Source organism: Diospyros lotus, chromosome 3 (assembly GCF_014633365.1).
Source record: "Diospyros lotus cultivar Yz01 chromosome 3, ASM1463336v1, whole genome shotgun sequence".
Taxonomy (NCBI): Eukaryota; Viridiplantae; Streptophyta; class Magnoliopsida; order Ericales; family Ebenaceae; genus Diospyros; species Diospyros lotus.
The window spans coordinates 27,292,692-27,309,103 of record NC_068340.1 but is presented as its reverse complement, the minus strand read 5'-3'; the positions used below and the strand labels follow the sequence as shown (position 1 = coordinate 27,309,103).

General features: G+C 32.1%; 2 protein-coding genes across 6 annotated transcripts in view; one reads left to right on the top strand and one right to left on the bottom strand.

The window, feature by feature from the left end:
- Window positions 1-255: 255 nt before the first annotated feature.
- Window positions 256-16,412, bottom strand: part of LOC127797792 (CEN-like protein 2) — a 28,199-nt gene continuing 12,042 nt past the window's right edge. For 2 of the 4 annotated variants that reach the window (XR_008022282.1, XR_008022280.1), the window contains one exon: window positions 12,195-13,753. Coding sequence is in view for 1 of the 4 variants with exons in the window: in XM_052330934.1 (XP_052186894.1) it covers window positions 380-609; window positions 719-759; window positions 1,056-1,124; window positions 1,211-1,416 (546 nt within the window). In the remaining 3 variants the exon portion in view is untranslated. Of the gene's footprint in view, window positions 610-718; window positions 760-1,055; window positions 1,125-1,210; window positions 1,447-12,194; window positions 13,754-15,087; window positions 15,475-16,412 lie in introns of those variants that run through there. The other 2 variants (XM_052330934.1, XR_008022283.1) reach the window with 2 other exon arrangements.
- On the top strand, window positions 12,243-15,062 carry LOC127797790 (uncharacterized). 2 transcript variants are annotated; one of them, XM_052330933.1, is made up of 5 exons: window positions 12,243-12,360; window positions 12,608-12,848; window positions 13,488-13,699; window positions 13,960-14,227; window positions 14,626-15,062. In XM_052330933.1, the coding sequence occupies exons 2-5, from the start codon at window positions 12,609-12,611 to the stop codon at window positions 14,932-14,934; spliced, it is 1,029 nt and encodes a 342-aa protein (XP_052186893.1). In that variant the 5' UTR covers window positions 12,243-12,360; window position 12,608; the 3' UTR covers window positions 14,935-15,062. The 2 variants fall into 2 exon arrangements, with proteins under 2 accessions (XP_052186893.1, XP_052186892.1); XM_052330932.1 differs by lacking the exon at window positions 12,243-12,360 and adding an exon at window positions 12,392-12,526.

The window sequence follows — 16,412 nt, the reverse complement described above, 5'->3', positions numbered from 1 at the left end:
TATTATATATAATATAGTATCGTGCATATATGTTGAAATTGAACACATTTTAAATTTATAGAGATTGCTAGCTATTTGAACACTTACTTATAACACTTTTAATTAGATTTATACTTATATTTTATGTTTTTATATTCATCTTACTACTGGCACTAGAGAGGAGAGGAAATTAATTAGAACAGAAGAAGAACATATATAATATTGTGGCAACTCATGAAGCTCCAAATTAATACATAATCATTATTATTATCATCATCAAAGTAATTAAGAACTAATCATTAAAGGGGCTTCAATAATAACTATTATATATATATATATATAATAGTAATAAAATTATTGATGGGGGTTGGTTGTTGACTAAGGGAATGACAGGTAGCGCCTAGCGCCTCCTTGCTGCAGTTTCCCTTTGGACATTGAAGAAGACAGCAGCAACGGGAAGGCCAAGCTCATTCTCTTCTGCGAATTTCCTGGTGCTGAATCCATCCCTCGGCGTCGAAGCAGTTGGTGCCGCCACCACTCCATCCCTTTGCTTCTGCTTGAACAGAACAAACACCAACCTGTGGATCCCTATGTTTGGCCTTGGCAATTCATACGTCACTGCTTCTCTTCCTGCAATTAATATTTATTATTAATTACTTTATTATTCTAATTATTATTAATTTATTATTATTATTAGAAGAAGAAGAAGAAGAGGAAGAAGACGTCCACGTCGACGTACCAAAGGAGGAATCTGTTGTGCCCGGAATATCTGTTACTATCCTGTAATATTTAACAAGTAAGTTGAACCCATTAATTACAATTAATTCAAGCCTATATTATTAATTATATATCATCACTTATCTAACTTATAATTTGTTACTAGCTAGAATTTTCGAGCTTTCAGTCCACCAACCAAGGGTCATGCAGTATCGTTATCCACCCTTTCAAGCTATGATGACAAGTAACTTCCCATGCATGAATTTTTTTTTTTCTTCATGTAGTGACGATAAAAATTACGCTATGCATCGGTTCATAACCCTAGTCTTAATTTCCTTTCAACATGTGTATACATATACCAGTGTAAGTGCTCCCTCAGGTATGGATCACTGGGACCAGGAGCGTCTGGGTCTGTCAAAATCTGCATGCATTAATGGAAATTTGTAAAAAGAAGAAGAAGAAGAAGAAGAAGAAGAAGAAATTAAACATTAATGGAGGGAAGAGCTTCAGAATTAAGAAAGACCTCATGTCACCTCCATGAACTTCAACCCTGGGTTTAATGGCCAGTGAAGAAGGAAAGAGCTCGTGGCCATTAAACACCTGCAGCTGCTTGGTGCTGGAACTGTAAGTGACACTCATTTTCACACAAGGAGAGAAATAGTCCACAACGTCTCCAATCACCCTTCCAACAACCAGAGGATCTGATGATAATCTTGCCATGGCCGCCCGCCCGCCCTGAGATCAGAGAGCCTGCAACAACAATGGTAAATCTAGCTAGCTAGATGTTGCTCTTAATCAGTTTTGGTGTCAAGGAATATGGAAGAAGATGTAGCCATCTATGTACTACTTATAATATGCAGAGCTGACAACAGCTGAAGAAGATGTACTCACAAACAATTCCTATAAACTGTTAAAAATTTATAATAACCTAAAAAAAAAAGAGAGAGAGAATGCAGTACTGCTACTGCTGCTCTCTAGGTCTTTTCTATGCGTACTTGTACTAGCTTTAGGCATTACATGCATAATGGAATTCATTATGGGTTTTCTTCCAAGTGCTCTCTTCTTTAATTTGTTCCTTTTCTTCATTTTTTTTTATTTAAAATAAAAGGTAATGGTATATAATTTGGTGTTAAGAAATTAATTATATGCATGTCAATTTTAAAATATTTTTTTATATATTTTGTTTAAAGAAGAATAAACTCTATCCACTAGGTTTCAATATATATATATATATATATATATTTTAACCCTTTTATTTTTTTTTTTAATTTTAAAAGGTGAAATTCATGGGATGGGTGCTGAGAGAACCTTACTAATTAATTTTAACCAATTCAATTAAAAGGCGAAATTCATGGGATGAGTGCTGGAGAGAACCTTACTATAATTTTAACCAATTCAATGGAAACTTACTATATATATATATATATATATTTGCAGAGAATTGGGCATAAAGGAGGGAGGCAGCTCCACCATTAATAATGTCACACACACACACACACACATATATATGCAACAAAATGAGTGCTGCTAAGTGGTGAGAACCATCATTTCAAGGAATAAATTAAGAGAGAATCAATTGCATGCCCTCATCTTATTTCTCTGCACTTCAACTTCTAAATTTTCTAAACCTAAATTAAATTATTTTTTAAAACATAAAATATTATTATAGCATATTTAATTATAAAATAAGAGAATATTTTTCACAATTAAAGGGCCCTAAGCTTTCGAAAAGATGAGTCAACATTAATAATGCAATAGATAAATGATCCCTTGTATTAATTACTTAGTTGATATAGTAAGAATATTATTCAAAATATAAAACACAAGTAACAATAATGACACTGATCTTAGATTTCAACCAATAATTCCCTAATTAAACCCTAAATCTTTAAATATATTTCATGATACGTACTATACTAATCATATAAAGTGCCCACATGGAGGTTTACATAGAAAGATGATAGGCCTATAACTGAAATCATAGTCACTCGCAATCAACAGAAGTTTGTGAAATATGTATATATGTTTCACTTTTAGATGCTGTTTTTAAGAATTTATTTGTTTTCATAAGAAAATTTAAGCTCTTACGTTTGACTAAAATTTAATTTAAGCTCTTAGTTGGAACAAATTATTATTATTATTATTATTTTAATTATGAACTAGCTAGGAGGATGTGACAAAGTAACAAACTACTTGTGTATGGACTTACTTATGTAAAAATACCCTTAAATACTTTTAAGTTAAAGCTCTTAGTTTTGTATAAAATACTTTTAAATAAAAATTTTGGCAATTTGTTTATGTTTTGGTTCGGTTTGGTTTTTTCCTTGTATCGGTTCAATTTAGTTTTTTTTTTTTTTTAAAGTTTGATTTTCCATTTTTGGTTCAATTTTTTTTTATCGAAATAACTAAACTAACCAAAGCTACCGAACTTTAAAACGACATCATTTTGATATTTATAAAATAATGTTATTTTTTATCAATCGGTTAGTTCAATTTTTTTAATCTGTCAATTAATTTGATTTTTTTTTTCTGGGTCTAATCGGTTCAGTTCTATTTATCCGATTTAATTAGATTTGATTTTTTCAGTTATTGGTTAGTTCAATGTTTTGACTTAATAGGTTAATTTAGTTTGATTTTGCTCTCTGATTCAATTTAATCAGTTAGTAAGTTTCAGACTGTTTGCACACCGCGGCTAATAAGTGACATTTCTCATCAAAGTATAGTATGGTATTAGTCTTAATTTCAAAACTAAAAGTTTATCAGAATTCTTTAAGTTAGTTTTTTTATAAAAAAAATATCCTTTTGCATGTACTTTTTATTCAATACTAAAAAATTAGTAAAATATTTAGCCAAAAAATGTTTTACATTTAAACAAATGCAGCATTTAGAATGTTACAGTTTAAAGTGCTGGACAAATGGTAAAATGCCATTTTATATATAAAACAAATCATTAATGTGGTAACTGCTCAAATTTTATTTGCATAAGATGTCATAATCTTTTACTTCACTCAAATTAATTTTTTTTTAAAATACCCAAAACACCCTAAATTCTATTTCTCACTCTTAAGCCCCATTCGCTCTCTCTGTCTTCCTCTCTCTCAGTCTTAAACTTTTTTGTAATGACAACATCGAGTCTCTTCTGAACCCTACCACAACTTTCGGTCTACAACAAATTTTTTTTTCTATAGCCACATGATTTTTAAAAAATTATAAATTAAAATATTTTTTTATTAAAATAAATTTTTATAATTAATTAAAATATACTTTCTCTAATTAAAATAAGAGTGGAAGAGTAAATAGAAGATAATCATTTTATTTCGTTTTTAACACATGAAAAATTGTTGTTGTTTTCAAATATTATGGATGCTTATCAAAACTCTCTTATTTTGAGTAGATAAATAATTTTTTGTAGCTTGATTTCACAGAATTGGACCTAAAAGTAAATGGCAAAATATATATTTTAATCCTTATATTTGTATATTTTTTTATTTAAACACTCCAATTTTTTACCGTTTCAAATATACTCTTGAATTACGTAATTTTGAGTCAATTATATTTTTAATTTTTTTGTTATTTCAATTACTCCACTAAACTATGTAATTTCAAGTCAATTGCACACAATAAATTTAAAGTTTAGAGATACAATTGACTCGAAATTACATAATTTAAAAGATATCTAAAATAAAAAAAAATTGAGTGTTTAAATAAAAAAATGTATAAGTACAAAATTTAAAATATATATTTTGCCGAAAGTAAATCATTGAATCTTTCACTTAATCTAAGGTGGGGGATGCTCCTAAGTCCTAGCACAAGGAGCTAAGAATATTACAATAAATTAAAATACATGTTACTCTTTTAGGTGTATTTTAGTTTATGTTGCCACTGCCACACACACACATATATTATACAATCATTTTCAATCTAAAGAGCTAAATGGTAAAGAAACAATTAATTCTCAATATTATTAACAAGAAGGAACTTTGCTTACAAGGCATTTTGGAGTGGCTAGATGCCTATCCCGAAATAAATAAATTATAGAAAAAGGCTCTAATTAATTAAATCGTCTTTCAGGGATAATAATAATTAATATTATAATACAAAACAACTAGTGGAAAGTACTGTTTTTGAAGTTTAATTATATATATAGATGGCTGAAAATGATTAGATGAGTAGCTGGCTAGCTAGGAACCATGCATGTGAATATTATTATAATATGCATGCTTGATTAATAATATAAAATCATAGGGATTGAGAAAGTGCCTTCTTTTGTTAATTATAGTTTTTAAATTTAATGAAAAACTTAATGCAGACCATGAGAACACCAATGACTATTATATATTTTGTTCTATGCATATGAAATCTGAAATTAGCAAAAATATATACCATCATATTATTATTTTGTTCCTAACATAATCTCTGGCTTGCTTTATTTTTTTTTTATATCCATTTAATTAAGAAAAGTTTTATTCAAAGATCGAGTAGGTAACAATTGTCTTTTTTTTTACCAGTAAAGTATAGAATTTAGATTTTAAAATTTAAGATACAATACTATAAATCTTAAAATCCTTAAGCCCTAAACTCTTATATATATAATAATAGCTAATTAATTTGACAAGGTTTTGATGGTCGCTTGTTCCATTTGAACAACCATATTTTGTGCATGTTTCCTAGCTATGAGAAGAATGAGACTAACCATATATCCAATACCATAAATTAGGGGGCATTTACTCACACATATGCCACACAATGGCTTCAAAGTGAAGCTGAAGCAATTTTTTTTGACAACCCTTGCTTTTAAAATAATATTTCAGTGCTGCATTGCATTGCATAGCCTAGCCAGCTAGTGATCTATATATAACTCCACCATTAAAGTTACTTGAATTGATTGTGTGGTGGCCCCTTGATCAGCTATTACGGACTTATGTCACATAATGATCCAAATTCTGCACAATAAATGTTCTACAAGTTACAATTTTATGGTAAATTACACTTGTTGGTCTCTCAATTTTACATTTTTATAACAAATTGATTATGGTACTTTAAATCTTGTCATGCCAACTAAGTAAGAGCCCGTTTTCTTTGCATTTTAATTTTTAATTTTGAGTTTTGAATTTATTTTTAATTTTTTATTTTGATAGTTTATTTTTAAAAAATTGAAAATATGTTTAGTTTGTTATTTTAAAAAATTATTTCTCAAAACACAAAATTAAAAAACGTCATTTAGAATTTTGAAAATAAATTTTTAATAACATTTTATTCAATGAATTTGATAATGCATTGAAAAACATGATAACCGGTATATTAATATATATCTTATCACATCTTGATGTTCAATATTCTCTTAATTAACTTTTTGTTTGAAATCTTTGGACACCAAAAAAGTGAAAGCAGACAAATAATGACTAGATTGTTGATTAAGGACCAAAAAGAGATAAAAATAACAATAAAAATAGCCTAAACCAGCCACACTTTCGGTCGGAGATTCCCAAAATCAAAGTTTACTATTAGAAACATCAAGTCAAAGGGGTTAGCATACACAAAAATAGGTCAGATTTAACGGCTAAATTTTCATAGATCTCTTTAAATTTTTTGTCAAAATTGAAAAACGCACTAGTAGTCGCCACCGGCCACCGTAGTCGGTGGTTTCCAGCGTTCAGAGAAAACCACCCAACACCCTTATCCCCATCAACCAACATACACAAAAACCAACAAGATCCAACGGCTAAATCTCCATAGATCTAAACTTAAATTTCTAGTCAAACCCAACCGCTCGCATATACGTATATATCATGGATAATGAAATAGGGATATAATGAAAGAGGGAGAGAGGTGTGTTCTTGAGAGATAATGAAAGAGGGAGAGATAGCAAAATTGGTGAGGGAGAGAGAAAAGATATTACGAGAGAGACAAAAAGAGAGAACAGATAACAAAAAAGGAGTGAAATGTTGTTGCCATGGAAGTGTTAAGACACTCGAGTTGCTAGTCACGATGCAAAAGGCAGTCTAACGACGAAGAATGATTGACGACGGCTCGTGGCAGTGATGATGGTGGCGAGCGTGGTCGACGACTGAGCTTGAAGAAAAGAGATGAACTTGGATTAGAGAGAAAAGACAAAAGGAGCGAAAATTTTCACGTTTTGATTGTTTTCAATTTCTCATTTTGGTTATTTTAACGAAAAACAGTCAAAACAACTTTTTATTTATTTGGATTTCCTTTACAAGAAAATTTTTAATTTTCAAAAATAAGTTTTTGAAAATAGAAAAACAAACACATTTTTATTATTTTAAAAAATTGAAAACAACAAAGCGAACAACCCTAAACTTTTATCTTTCTAACAATTCAATCTTTCTTTGAGTTCTCATGAAATTTTGTCAAAGAAAACTATTATCATATACACTAATAAAAACTTCAAAATCATCTAGTTGTGGAATTTATATTATTATTATTATTATTATTTATATATATATATCACATAAATTTTTAATAAAATTTGATGAAAAATCAAAGCATAGACTAAATTATAACAAAAAAAATCAAAATTTAGTAATTGTGGTGACAAAAATTAAAAGTACAAATTTTAATTTATTATAGAATATAAAATTCAAAAAGTTGTAATGTAATTAATTTATATATCTTGATTTACTTTCTTCGCTGGCTAGCTAGCTTTATTATAGGATTAATTAATTCATCGCCCAACTCTCTCTCTCTTTTCTTTTGTCTTGTTCGTTTTCTTGTCAAGCAAATTAAAGTTAATATGAATGAGAAAGCATCATCAATACAAAGAGGCTCCTGCTGGGAACCCACCCACAAAAGCCAAATTGGTTTCCTAGTAGTAGTGTCAAAAGACGTATTGAAGAATATCTAATAATTTTAAGAATACCAATGGGAGGTGATTGGGATAAAGTACTCTCTAGCCTCTACCTGCATGCTACCACACCCTATATATATATTTCGTTGCTATTGTTCAATTTTTATTTGGCATCAAGTGCTATAATAAAATTATTAATTAATACCTAAACAATTAAAGAAAATAAATGTGGACGCTTAAGGCTGCGGCTTAATCTTATACCCAATTAATTATAATTTCATATGTAATGAGATATGCCTGAATGCATCTGTCACACACCTAATTAATGGTTTTTAATTATGCTCTTTTAACTAATCAAAAAAATTCTTAAAAAAAAAAAAAAAAAGATTGGCTAATCACTCAAATGCATTATTGACGACTTTAATAGGAAGATAGGGAGATTATTAGAGAGTTAAAACTACCAACTGCGATATCATGATTAATTGCATATATGTTTGTTGTCGTCCTCTTAAAATTGTGAAAATAATGTATATGAAAATAATATTTAGTAATTGAGTGTGATTGTTGTCTGTAATATTAATGTTAAAAGTGAATTATAAGTGTGTAATAATTTTTTTGTAACATAGATATATGTAAAATGATTAAAAAAATACTTATATAAATAGGTATTATGAAAAATAACATGATTAATTATGAAGATTAAGAATGATTATAAAACTAAATAACTTTTTACTAATTGCAGTCACATGAGAAATTCTTCTTTTAAGAGTTCCTTACTCTTATTTAAAAACAATTTGACCTATATTTTTTTTAGGAGTAATTACTTTAAAAACAATGTTATTTAAACTGAACACAAACTATCTTGGGCCCATTCCACATGGTTCACGGTAAACCCAATGAACCCAAATTGATCATAGAGACTGAGATAGAGAGAGAAAAATCATTAGGTTCATTAAGATAAATCCAGATTTATCAAAAAGAAATAGAAGAAACGAGAGAAAGACTTATCTTAGTTGTCATATTTGTTGAACTATCACAGTCATTTCTATCAAACCATTGTCATCATCCCACCGTTCAAATCATTTTAAATTTGGAACGATCATCTAGAACTAGAAAGGTGATAAACCTAGACTAGATCTAGATCATCACAAATGAACCCAAGTGTTTAGATTCATCGGCGGTAAATTTAAATTCATCATGAGAGAGAGAGATAGTTACTTACTGATTTCATATATTTGCCATTCAAATATTTTTAGATTTAAAATCTAGGACAACTGTTAACATGATCGAAACTTTAAAGAAAATGAGAGGAATGATATCGTTGCTATCGTCATCACTACCAACCTAGAGAGATGAAGAGAAATAGATAAAGATTTGAGAAGATAAGGAAATAAAAATGAAAAAAGAGAAAAATCTTTAAATATAAAAATGTGCTGATCATTTTTAATATTTAATAGTGGCTAATTAATAGTATGAAAAACTACAACATAACATTAAATTTTAAAAATACTAATTGTATTTTTTCAAACGTCAATGATACTTCTTGCAATTCTCTAAACCTTAAGGATACTGGTTGGAATTTTTCTAAAATGCTTTTGTATTTTAAAAAAGTACATTATATTTTAAAAGCTATTGTGTTTAATTATAAAAGTAATTTTAAATAATACAGTGTGAAAGCATGTTATAATGTGCTGAATTGTACCTGTGATAAACTGTTTTATTTTTTATAAAAAATAAAATTTATTTTTTCTTAAAAAAAACAATGCTTTAAAAGTAAAGTTGATTTAACCAAATGTTATTTTTCTAAAACTTTTTCTTTTTATAAAAAAATAATTATACTTTAAAAACACAACTGACACTAACTTAAAAGAAGAAGAAGAAGAAGAAGAAGAATAGCTAATTGGCATCCAACTAGGAGTAGGAGTCCATGGAATAAGAATAGCTAATTGGCATCCAACTAGGAGAAGAAGAAGAGGAGTAGGAGTCCATGGAAGAAGAATAGCTAATTGGCATCCAACTAGGAGAAGAAGAAGAGGAGTAGGAGTCCATGGAAGAAGAATAGCTAATTGGCATCCAACTAGGAGAAGAAGAGTAGGAGTCCATGGAAGAAGAATAGCTAATTGGCATCCAACTAGGAGAAGAAGAAGAAGAAGAAGAAGAAGAAGAATAGCTAATTGGCATCCAACTAGGAGTAGGAGTTCATCAGTCCATGGAAGAGGTGGATGACTAAATCGCAATAAAAATGCCAAGTAAATGCAATGGAGGGGTCGTTGCAGCTAACCCCTTTGTTAGTTGGGAATACCACGTGTTTTTAACTTAAAATTATTATACATTTCATAAAGAAATGGCATTCAGTGGCTATGGGTTTGGCTCATGTCAACCTCAACAAAACGAAATTTCCAGAATATGTACAATTTCAGATTCGCATTTACCCCCTTCATTGAATTAAATAACTTTCCTTGCATCCAGTCTCAAACCTTAATTTCCTAGATTTTGTTCCTAATTAGCTATATACTTTCGGCCACCTTACTTTCATATTTCCTGCACCGTACATTTCCGTGCGCACCTCACACAGATCATGCAACACATACGCGTTGAAAAACCTAAATTATTTCTCACACATTAAAAAAAACAGCCAATGACGAGGCAGGAAAGGTGGTCGGCAACAAGTATTGAAAATGGAGGAGAAGGTCTCTTCAATGTTACCGATCGTCGCTATTCGTCGATCTTCTCCTATTGACAAGACCTCTTGCTTCATCTTCTCTGATCATAGCCTTTCCAATCAGCGGGGGCATTCACTCGTTCATTTTCTTTAATTGCAGAAATCGATCATTCATTTGATCAACTTGTCTTTCCCGATCGGTGGCTCCTTCGTCTCTTTGCTTTCAACCACAACCAATGCCTTTTTCTAGTCGATTGCCTTCTACCATAATTGATAATCATCTTCATCTTCTACTATAGCCGTCAACTTGCACATTCTCTTCCATCATCTACACTTTTTGTCTTCCACCTTCGTTGTCTCATTGTGGGTTGCTTCTTGTCTTGTCACATCATCCACTCAATCTCATTACAAATCACCATCTCTACCAATCCCTCACCCCTTACAAACTCCTTTTGTCTTAATCTATTTCCTTTTCCATTTTTTTGCATCCCAATTGATGTCAACCACTAAAGAAAAAAGTTATAGTGGAGATGATGGTCGACAATTAAGGTAATTTGAGCATTTCAATGCGACTGCATACTTTAACTCAATTTTAATAAGATATACAATTGACTCAAAAATACATAATTTAGGAATATAATTAAAATACCAAAAAATTTGATTAGCCACACAAAAAAAAAACATAAAAATAGAAAAACAAAAATATGAATTTGACCATATACTTTCTATGTTTTCAGCTTTTACTAAAACTCACATTCACCCTGTAAAGAAACTTAATGGTAAAACATATGACAAAATAAAGAAATTTAAACTTTTAGAGGATGTTTGGCTTATTATTTTTTAAGATGGCTTTTAAACCTTTTTACTTAAAATTATGTAAAGTTTTTAAGTTGATTAGCATTTGAATTGATAACGTATTTAAATAAATATGATTTAAGTTGCTATTTATAAAATTATATGTTTGGTTTACAAAAACTAATAACCTATCAGAATTTAACAAAAAAAATTAAAATGGACATGTTACTGAATAATATAAATAAAATTTATAAAAATACTAATTTTTAATAAAAATAAATAAATTATAAATTAATATTCAATTGATAAATTTTTTATCATTATATTTTGATAAATTATATATAATTATTAAAAATATATTATACTATGGAAGTTGGAGGCAGGAAGTGGCGACTGTGACTGAGGAGCTGGAGATGGCAATGACGATGGCCGGAGACAACACCATAGAGGCGACAAGAAAGAGATGGAATGAGGCATCAGTTGTGATAGAAGAGCTAAAGGAGGGAGAAGGCGGCGACGACAGCGCTGGAGGCAACAAGAAGGAGATACAGGAAGGCGGCAAAAGAGAGAATGACAAAAGGATATAAAGTTTAAAATATCATAATTGTTAAAGAGCAAAATTGTAAAATATTTGATCAGCTAAATAAGCTATATACTATATTTTAAAAAAAATGAAAAAAACTTTTTTAAAACGTTGTCAAATAGTGTTTAAGCTCGGCAGAATTTAAGTTATTTAATCTTTAACAAACGCGTAACTAAATTTATATAGCATTTAAGTTTCACTTGATAGCTTATAAACGATCAAATCATTAAGCCAAACACCTTCTTAATCAGGGCATATTTTTAAGCTTGCCGATATAATATCAAAAATAGTTTTGAAAATCAAACTCCTTGCCCTGAGTAAACAAGCCTGCATCTGCATCATTTAAGAAAAGCTAAAACAAGGCTTCCTCGCCTGTAATTAATCTTAGCCACATATTCAGTAGAGTTGGCTTTCAATCTAGCGTTCCCAACTACCAGCAACATATATTTTGGAGTATATATTTGTGTCTCTGTTTTCTTCTCACCTTCATCTATTTAATACCTTACATCTTCAAAGCACATCCTAATTCCTAATTTTGAGAAAGGGTTAGAAAATTCATACTACTACACTACTAAATACGTGCCTTTAAGGCTATGTTTGAAAAATTCTCTTCCTTTTCCCTGTTAAACATTTAAATAAAAGAAAGATAATTCATCCCATCGCATTTACTTTTATTTATAAACTCTTCTTCCTTCAAATTCAAAAATTCCCAAACCACACATAGCTTAAAAGTGGGAGTGTCTGTACTTGCAAAGAAGTCTTCTGCAAGAGTAAAATTTTTCCTTCCTCCTTCAACAGCGGTACAAGTCATGTTAGGTAATCAACCCAATAATTAATGTAAATCCATGCCTGTTTCTTCACCTTTCTATCGACATAGTTTGGTGAACTTTTTTGCTTTGTGTTTTTTCTTTTTCCACATTTCCTCTGACTCACATTCTTGAGAATGGTAGCTACCCAACTGCCAAGAGTCTATATACCTCAAGTAAGAAACCATCACCCAGCTTAAGCCAGAAACATAATCAACTTTCTACTTACACAGCAACTTGTTTGTTGTCCCAACTAGGATGTTGTTGGAGGCAATAGGAGCTGCTTTTGTGGGTTTCGTGGTGATTATGGCATATTATGGGGCAGTAAGACCGCCACCTCCAAAGCCATGCCGATCAGACTCGCCCACAATCAGACTCCGCGACGGCAGGCGTTTGGCTTACAAGGACAGAGGCGTTCCAAGGGAAACTGCCAACTACAAGGTTATCATTGTTCATGGCTTCGACAGCTCCAAGGACATTTACATCCCTGTATCTCAGGTTCCAACGCCTTACTAATTTCCATTTTTGTGATGATTTCTTCCTCCTGCTTGCTACCTTTTCTCTGCAAATTCTCCACTTTAATGTTAGGTCTATCCCCCCCCCCCCCCGCGCGGGGTGAAATGACCTATGGATCTGGGGTCAGCCCTTCCCAAATCTGCTCTTAGATTGCCCCTGGGACTCTATTCAGAGGGAACCCTTATATGTTACAACAAGGGCACAGTAGTCATTTCAACTACTCAGCCCTATATTCTTGAGCTAAATATATGATAAATGATATTTTACAAATATAAATGGGTGGGTTTGGTATGTTGCGGTGATACCATATGTTAGGGAATGAATTGAAACAGAAATAAATTCTATAACAGACACAAAATCAAAATAAAGAAACATACAAATCTAATACCAGTTTAACAAATTACCTACATTCACAGGCAAAGGAGAAACAAACCCATATCAGTTCAGGGCTGTTATGTTGCCCGCGTCAGGCACGGGTTTCCAGGGGAGTGGGTGTGTGGGTCCCTCCTGTGTGGCCCACGCCCCCTTTCAATTTGTCTGTGTCGTGCACATTTTATGTTGCGTAGAACATTTTTGTATATCAGTTTGTAGCTGTAAATTTGATTTGGTTGTTGGCCGCAGGAACAAATAGAGGAGCTGGGGATAAGCATTGTGACATTTGATAGAGCTGGCTACGGAGAAAGTGATCCAAACCCAAATCGCTCGAGGAAGAGCGAAGCATTTGATGTTCAAGAACTAGCAGACCAGCTGAATCTGGGGCCTAAGTTTTACGTCCTTGGCATCTCCATTGGAGCCTACATTACTTGGGCTTGCCTCAAGTACATACCACACAGGCACGTTATTTCTCATTCATTTTCTTTAGCTCTAATCCTCCGCCATGATTTTTCCTGCATATTATCGATTTAAGATTGCGTCATGATAAGTTTTTAATTTTCTATTAAAATTCCATTACGAGATTAGTCATGACAATTTGAAACCATCATGGCTGGCTAGGCATTTTATCGATTTAAGATTGGGTCATGATAAGTGTTTACTTTTCTATTAAAATTCCATTATGGCTTTAGTCATTGACAATTTGAAACCATTATGGCAGGCTAGCTGGGGCAGCTCTAATAGTTCCAGTGATCAATTACTGGTGGCCTTCATTTCCTCCTGAATTGTGCAGTGAGGAGTTCAAGAAACAGCCTAAGAAGGATCAGTGGAAACTAAGAATTGCACACTATGCCCCTGGATTTTTGTACTGGTGGATGTCCCAGAAATGGTTCTCTTCCTGTTCAATCATGGCCAGGGACCCGGTAATTTTCAGCAGAAGAGACTTTGAAATCTTGAAGAAGATGCTGCAAGTCCCTAATCCTAATGAGGTAGATCAAAATCCTGACTGATTAGTGATTACAATTTCACTACTCTTTTTTCATTGTTTCTAAACTAAATGATAAATCTGAACCATTTTTACAAGCATCCACACAGTTTACTTATAGTATTTTGAGTACCTGTGCTTTATTTTTCTAAAAACATTTTTGGCCGAATCCGAGAGGTGGTTTTGACCCCTCAAAAAAAAATTTGGGGACTCAAAATACTAAAATTAAATCACATGAATGTCTAAAAAAGATAGAAGAAAACAAGAAGCCAGGGCGGAATTAAACCCTTTTCATAACAATACGTTGTACAATAATAGGATGCCCCTTAAGTGATTACATTGAGGGCACAAAATATAGAGACAAAATTGTGATGAATTAATATGCGGGTTTGAAAATGACAGAATAAGATAAGGCAGCAAGGAGAATACGAATCCTTGTACAGGGACTTGATGGTCGGATTTGGAAAGTGGGAATTTAATCCAATGGAGCTGAAGAATCCATGGCCTCAGGATGAGGGTGGTGCCCAAATATGGCAAGGCTATGAAGACAAACTGGTTCCTTCTCAGCTTCAAAGATTTGTGGCCAAGAAGCTGCCTTGGATTAAATACTATGAAGTTCCTGATGGTGGGCATTTGATCATTCATGACCCTACACTGTGCAATGCCATTTTCAGGGCCCTTTTGCTTAAACAAGAACCCACCATTGTCTAATTTGATTTTGATTATGGGGTTGTATTCTAGATAGGTTTGGCTCATCACTTTTGGGTTTTTTTTTTTTTATGTTGTGTGTTTATTTTTAGTTAAAAAATAAAAATAATTTCTAATTTTGATTTTCTCCTTCTTCCTCCTCTTTAATATCGGTGTTAATCACTAACTCCAACAAACCAGTTTGGAAAAGAGGATTTCATATTCTTACATATTATCATTATTAAGTATTGATTGGTATCTTCATATTGGATAAATGGTAATATTATTAAAACACTAATTTTTGACACTCAAAGAATTATAAGTATTTTTTCAAAGAATTAACAACACTTCGTCAAAAAATATCAACTACTTTTCAATAAGGAGGTAAAGTTTCCAGAAATTAATTAAAATTGCTGGAAGAGAAATTGGAAGAGAGAGAAAAAAAGAGGGAGGACGAGAGAGAAGAAGCAAAAGAATTCGGAGGGAAAGACCAATGTAATTCATCATTCAATCCCATCCTCTGGTCGTGGCTCTATATATAGCCTCATAGCCATCCACATGCACCTATGTGCAAGTACAACAGAATTTGTAACAACCTCTAACTATTGGACAATTCTATAACAAAATTACAACAGCAAGAAAAAGTAAAATTACAATAGCTACGCATGTGACAAATACCGCTCCCCTTGAAACTTTTCTTATTCTCAAGAAATCATAACAGATGGGCCACATGGGGAAACTGCTTGAAGAGGTTTGATAGGTACTCCCATGTTGTATGATTGGGATGTAGGCGAGTCTACTACGCTATGACTTGAGTCAAGGATAGGGAATCTTGGTAGATTACCCTCTTTTCCCACATTGCTAAGGGTTCCATATTAACTACTATGTCTTCTGATGGTAAGGGAATATCCATATTGGGGTTGTCTGCAAATCTAATGGATTTCTTCAGCAGAGAAACATGAAAAACAGGATGGATTGACACTCTCTTCGGTAGCTATAATTTGTAGGCCTTTGCTACTATGGGAAAAGGGCCATAGTACTTGGTATTTAGCTTGGAGTTAGGATTGTTAGAGAAGAGATGATGCTGAAACTTTTTAACCTTCAAGTATACCATATCTCCCAACTCAAATGACCTCTCACTCCTTCCCCTATCTCCCATTTGCTTCATTCTATTTTGTGTTATAGTTAATTCCCTTTTTTATCACTTGCAAGGCCTCCTGCCTCTGTTGTAAATATTGATCTACCGCCATTTCCATCCTTGAGTACTGCATAATAGCAAGTATTATAGAGGGTTTATAATCAAACAAAGCTTCAAAAGGGGTTCTCTTCAAAGAATTGTGGAAGCTGATGTTGTACCACCATTGAGCTAGGGGCAACCATTTGTTCCAACTATTTGGTTTGCGGCAAAGCACATACACCTTAAATAAGATTCCAAACACTGATTTACCCTTTCTGTCTATCCATCTGTTTTCAGATGATATTCTAATACCCAAGAACTTTGG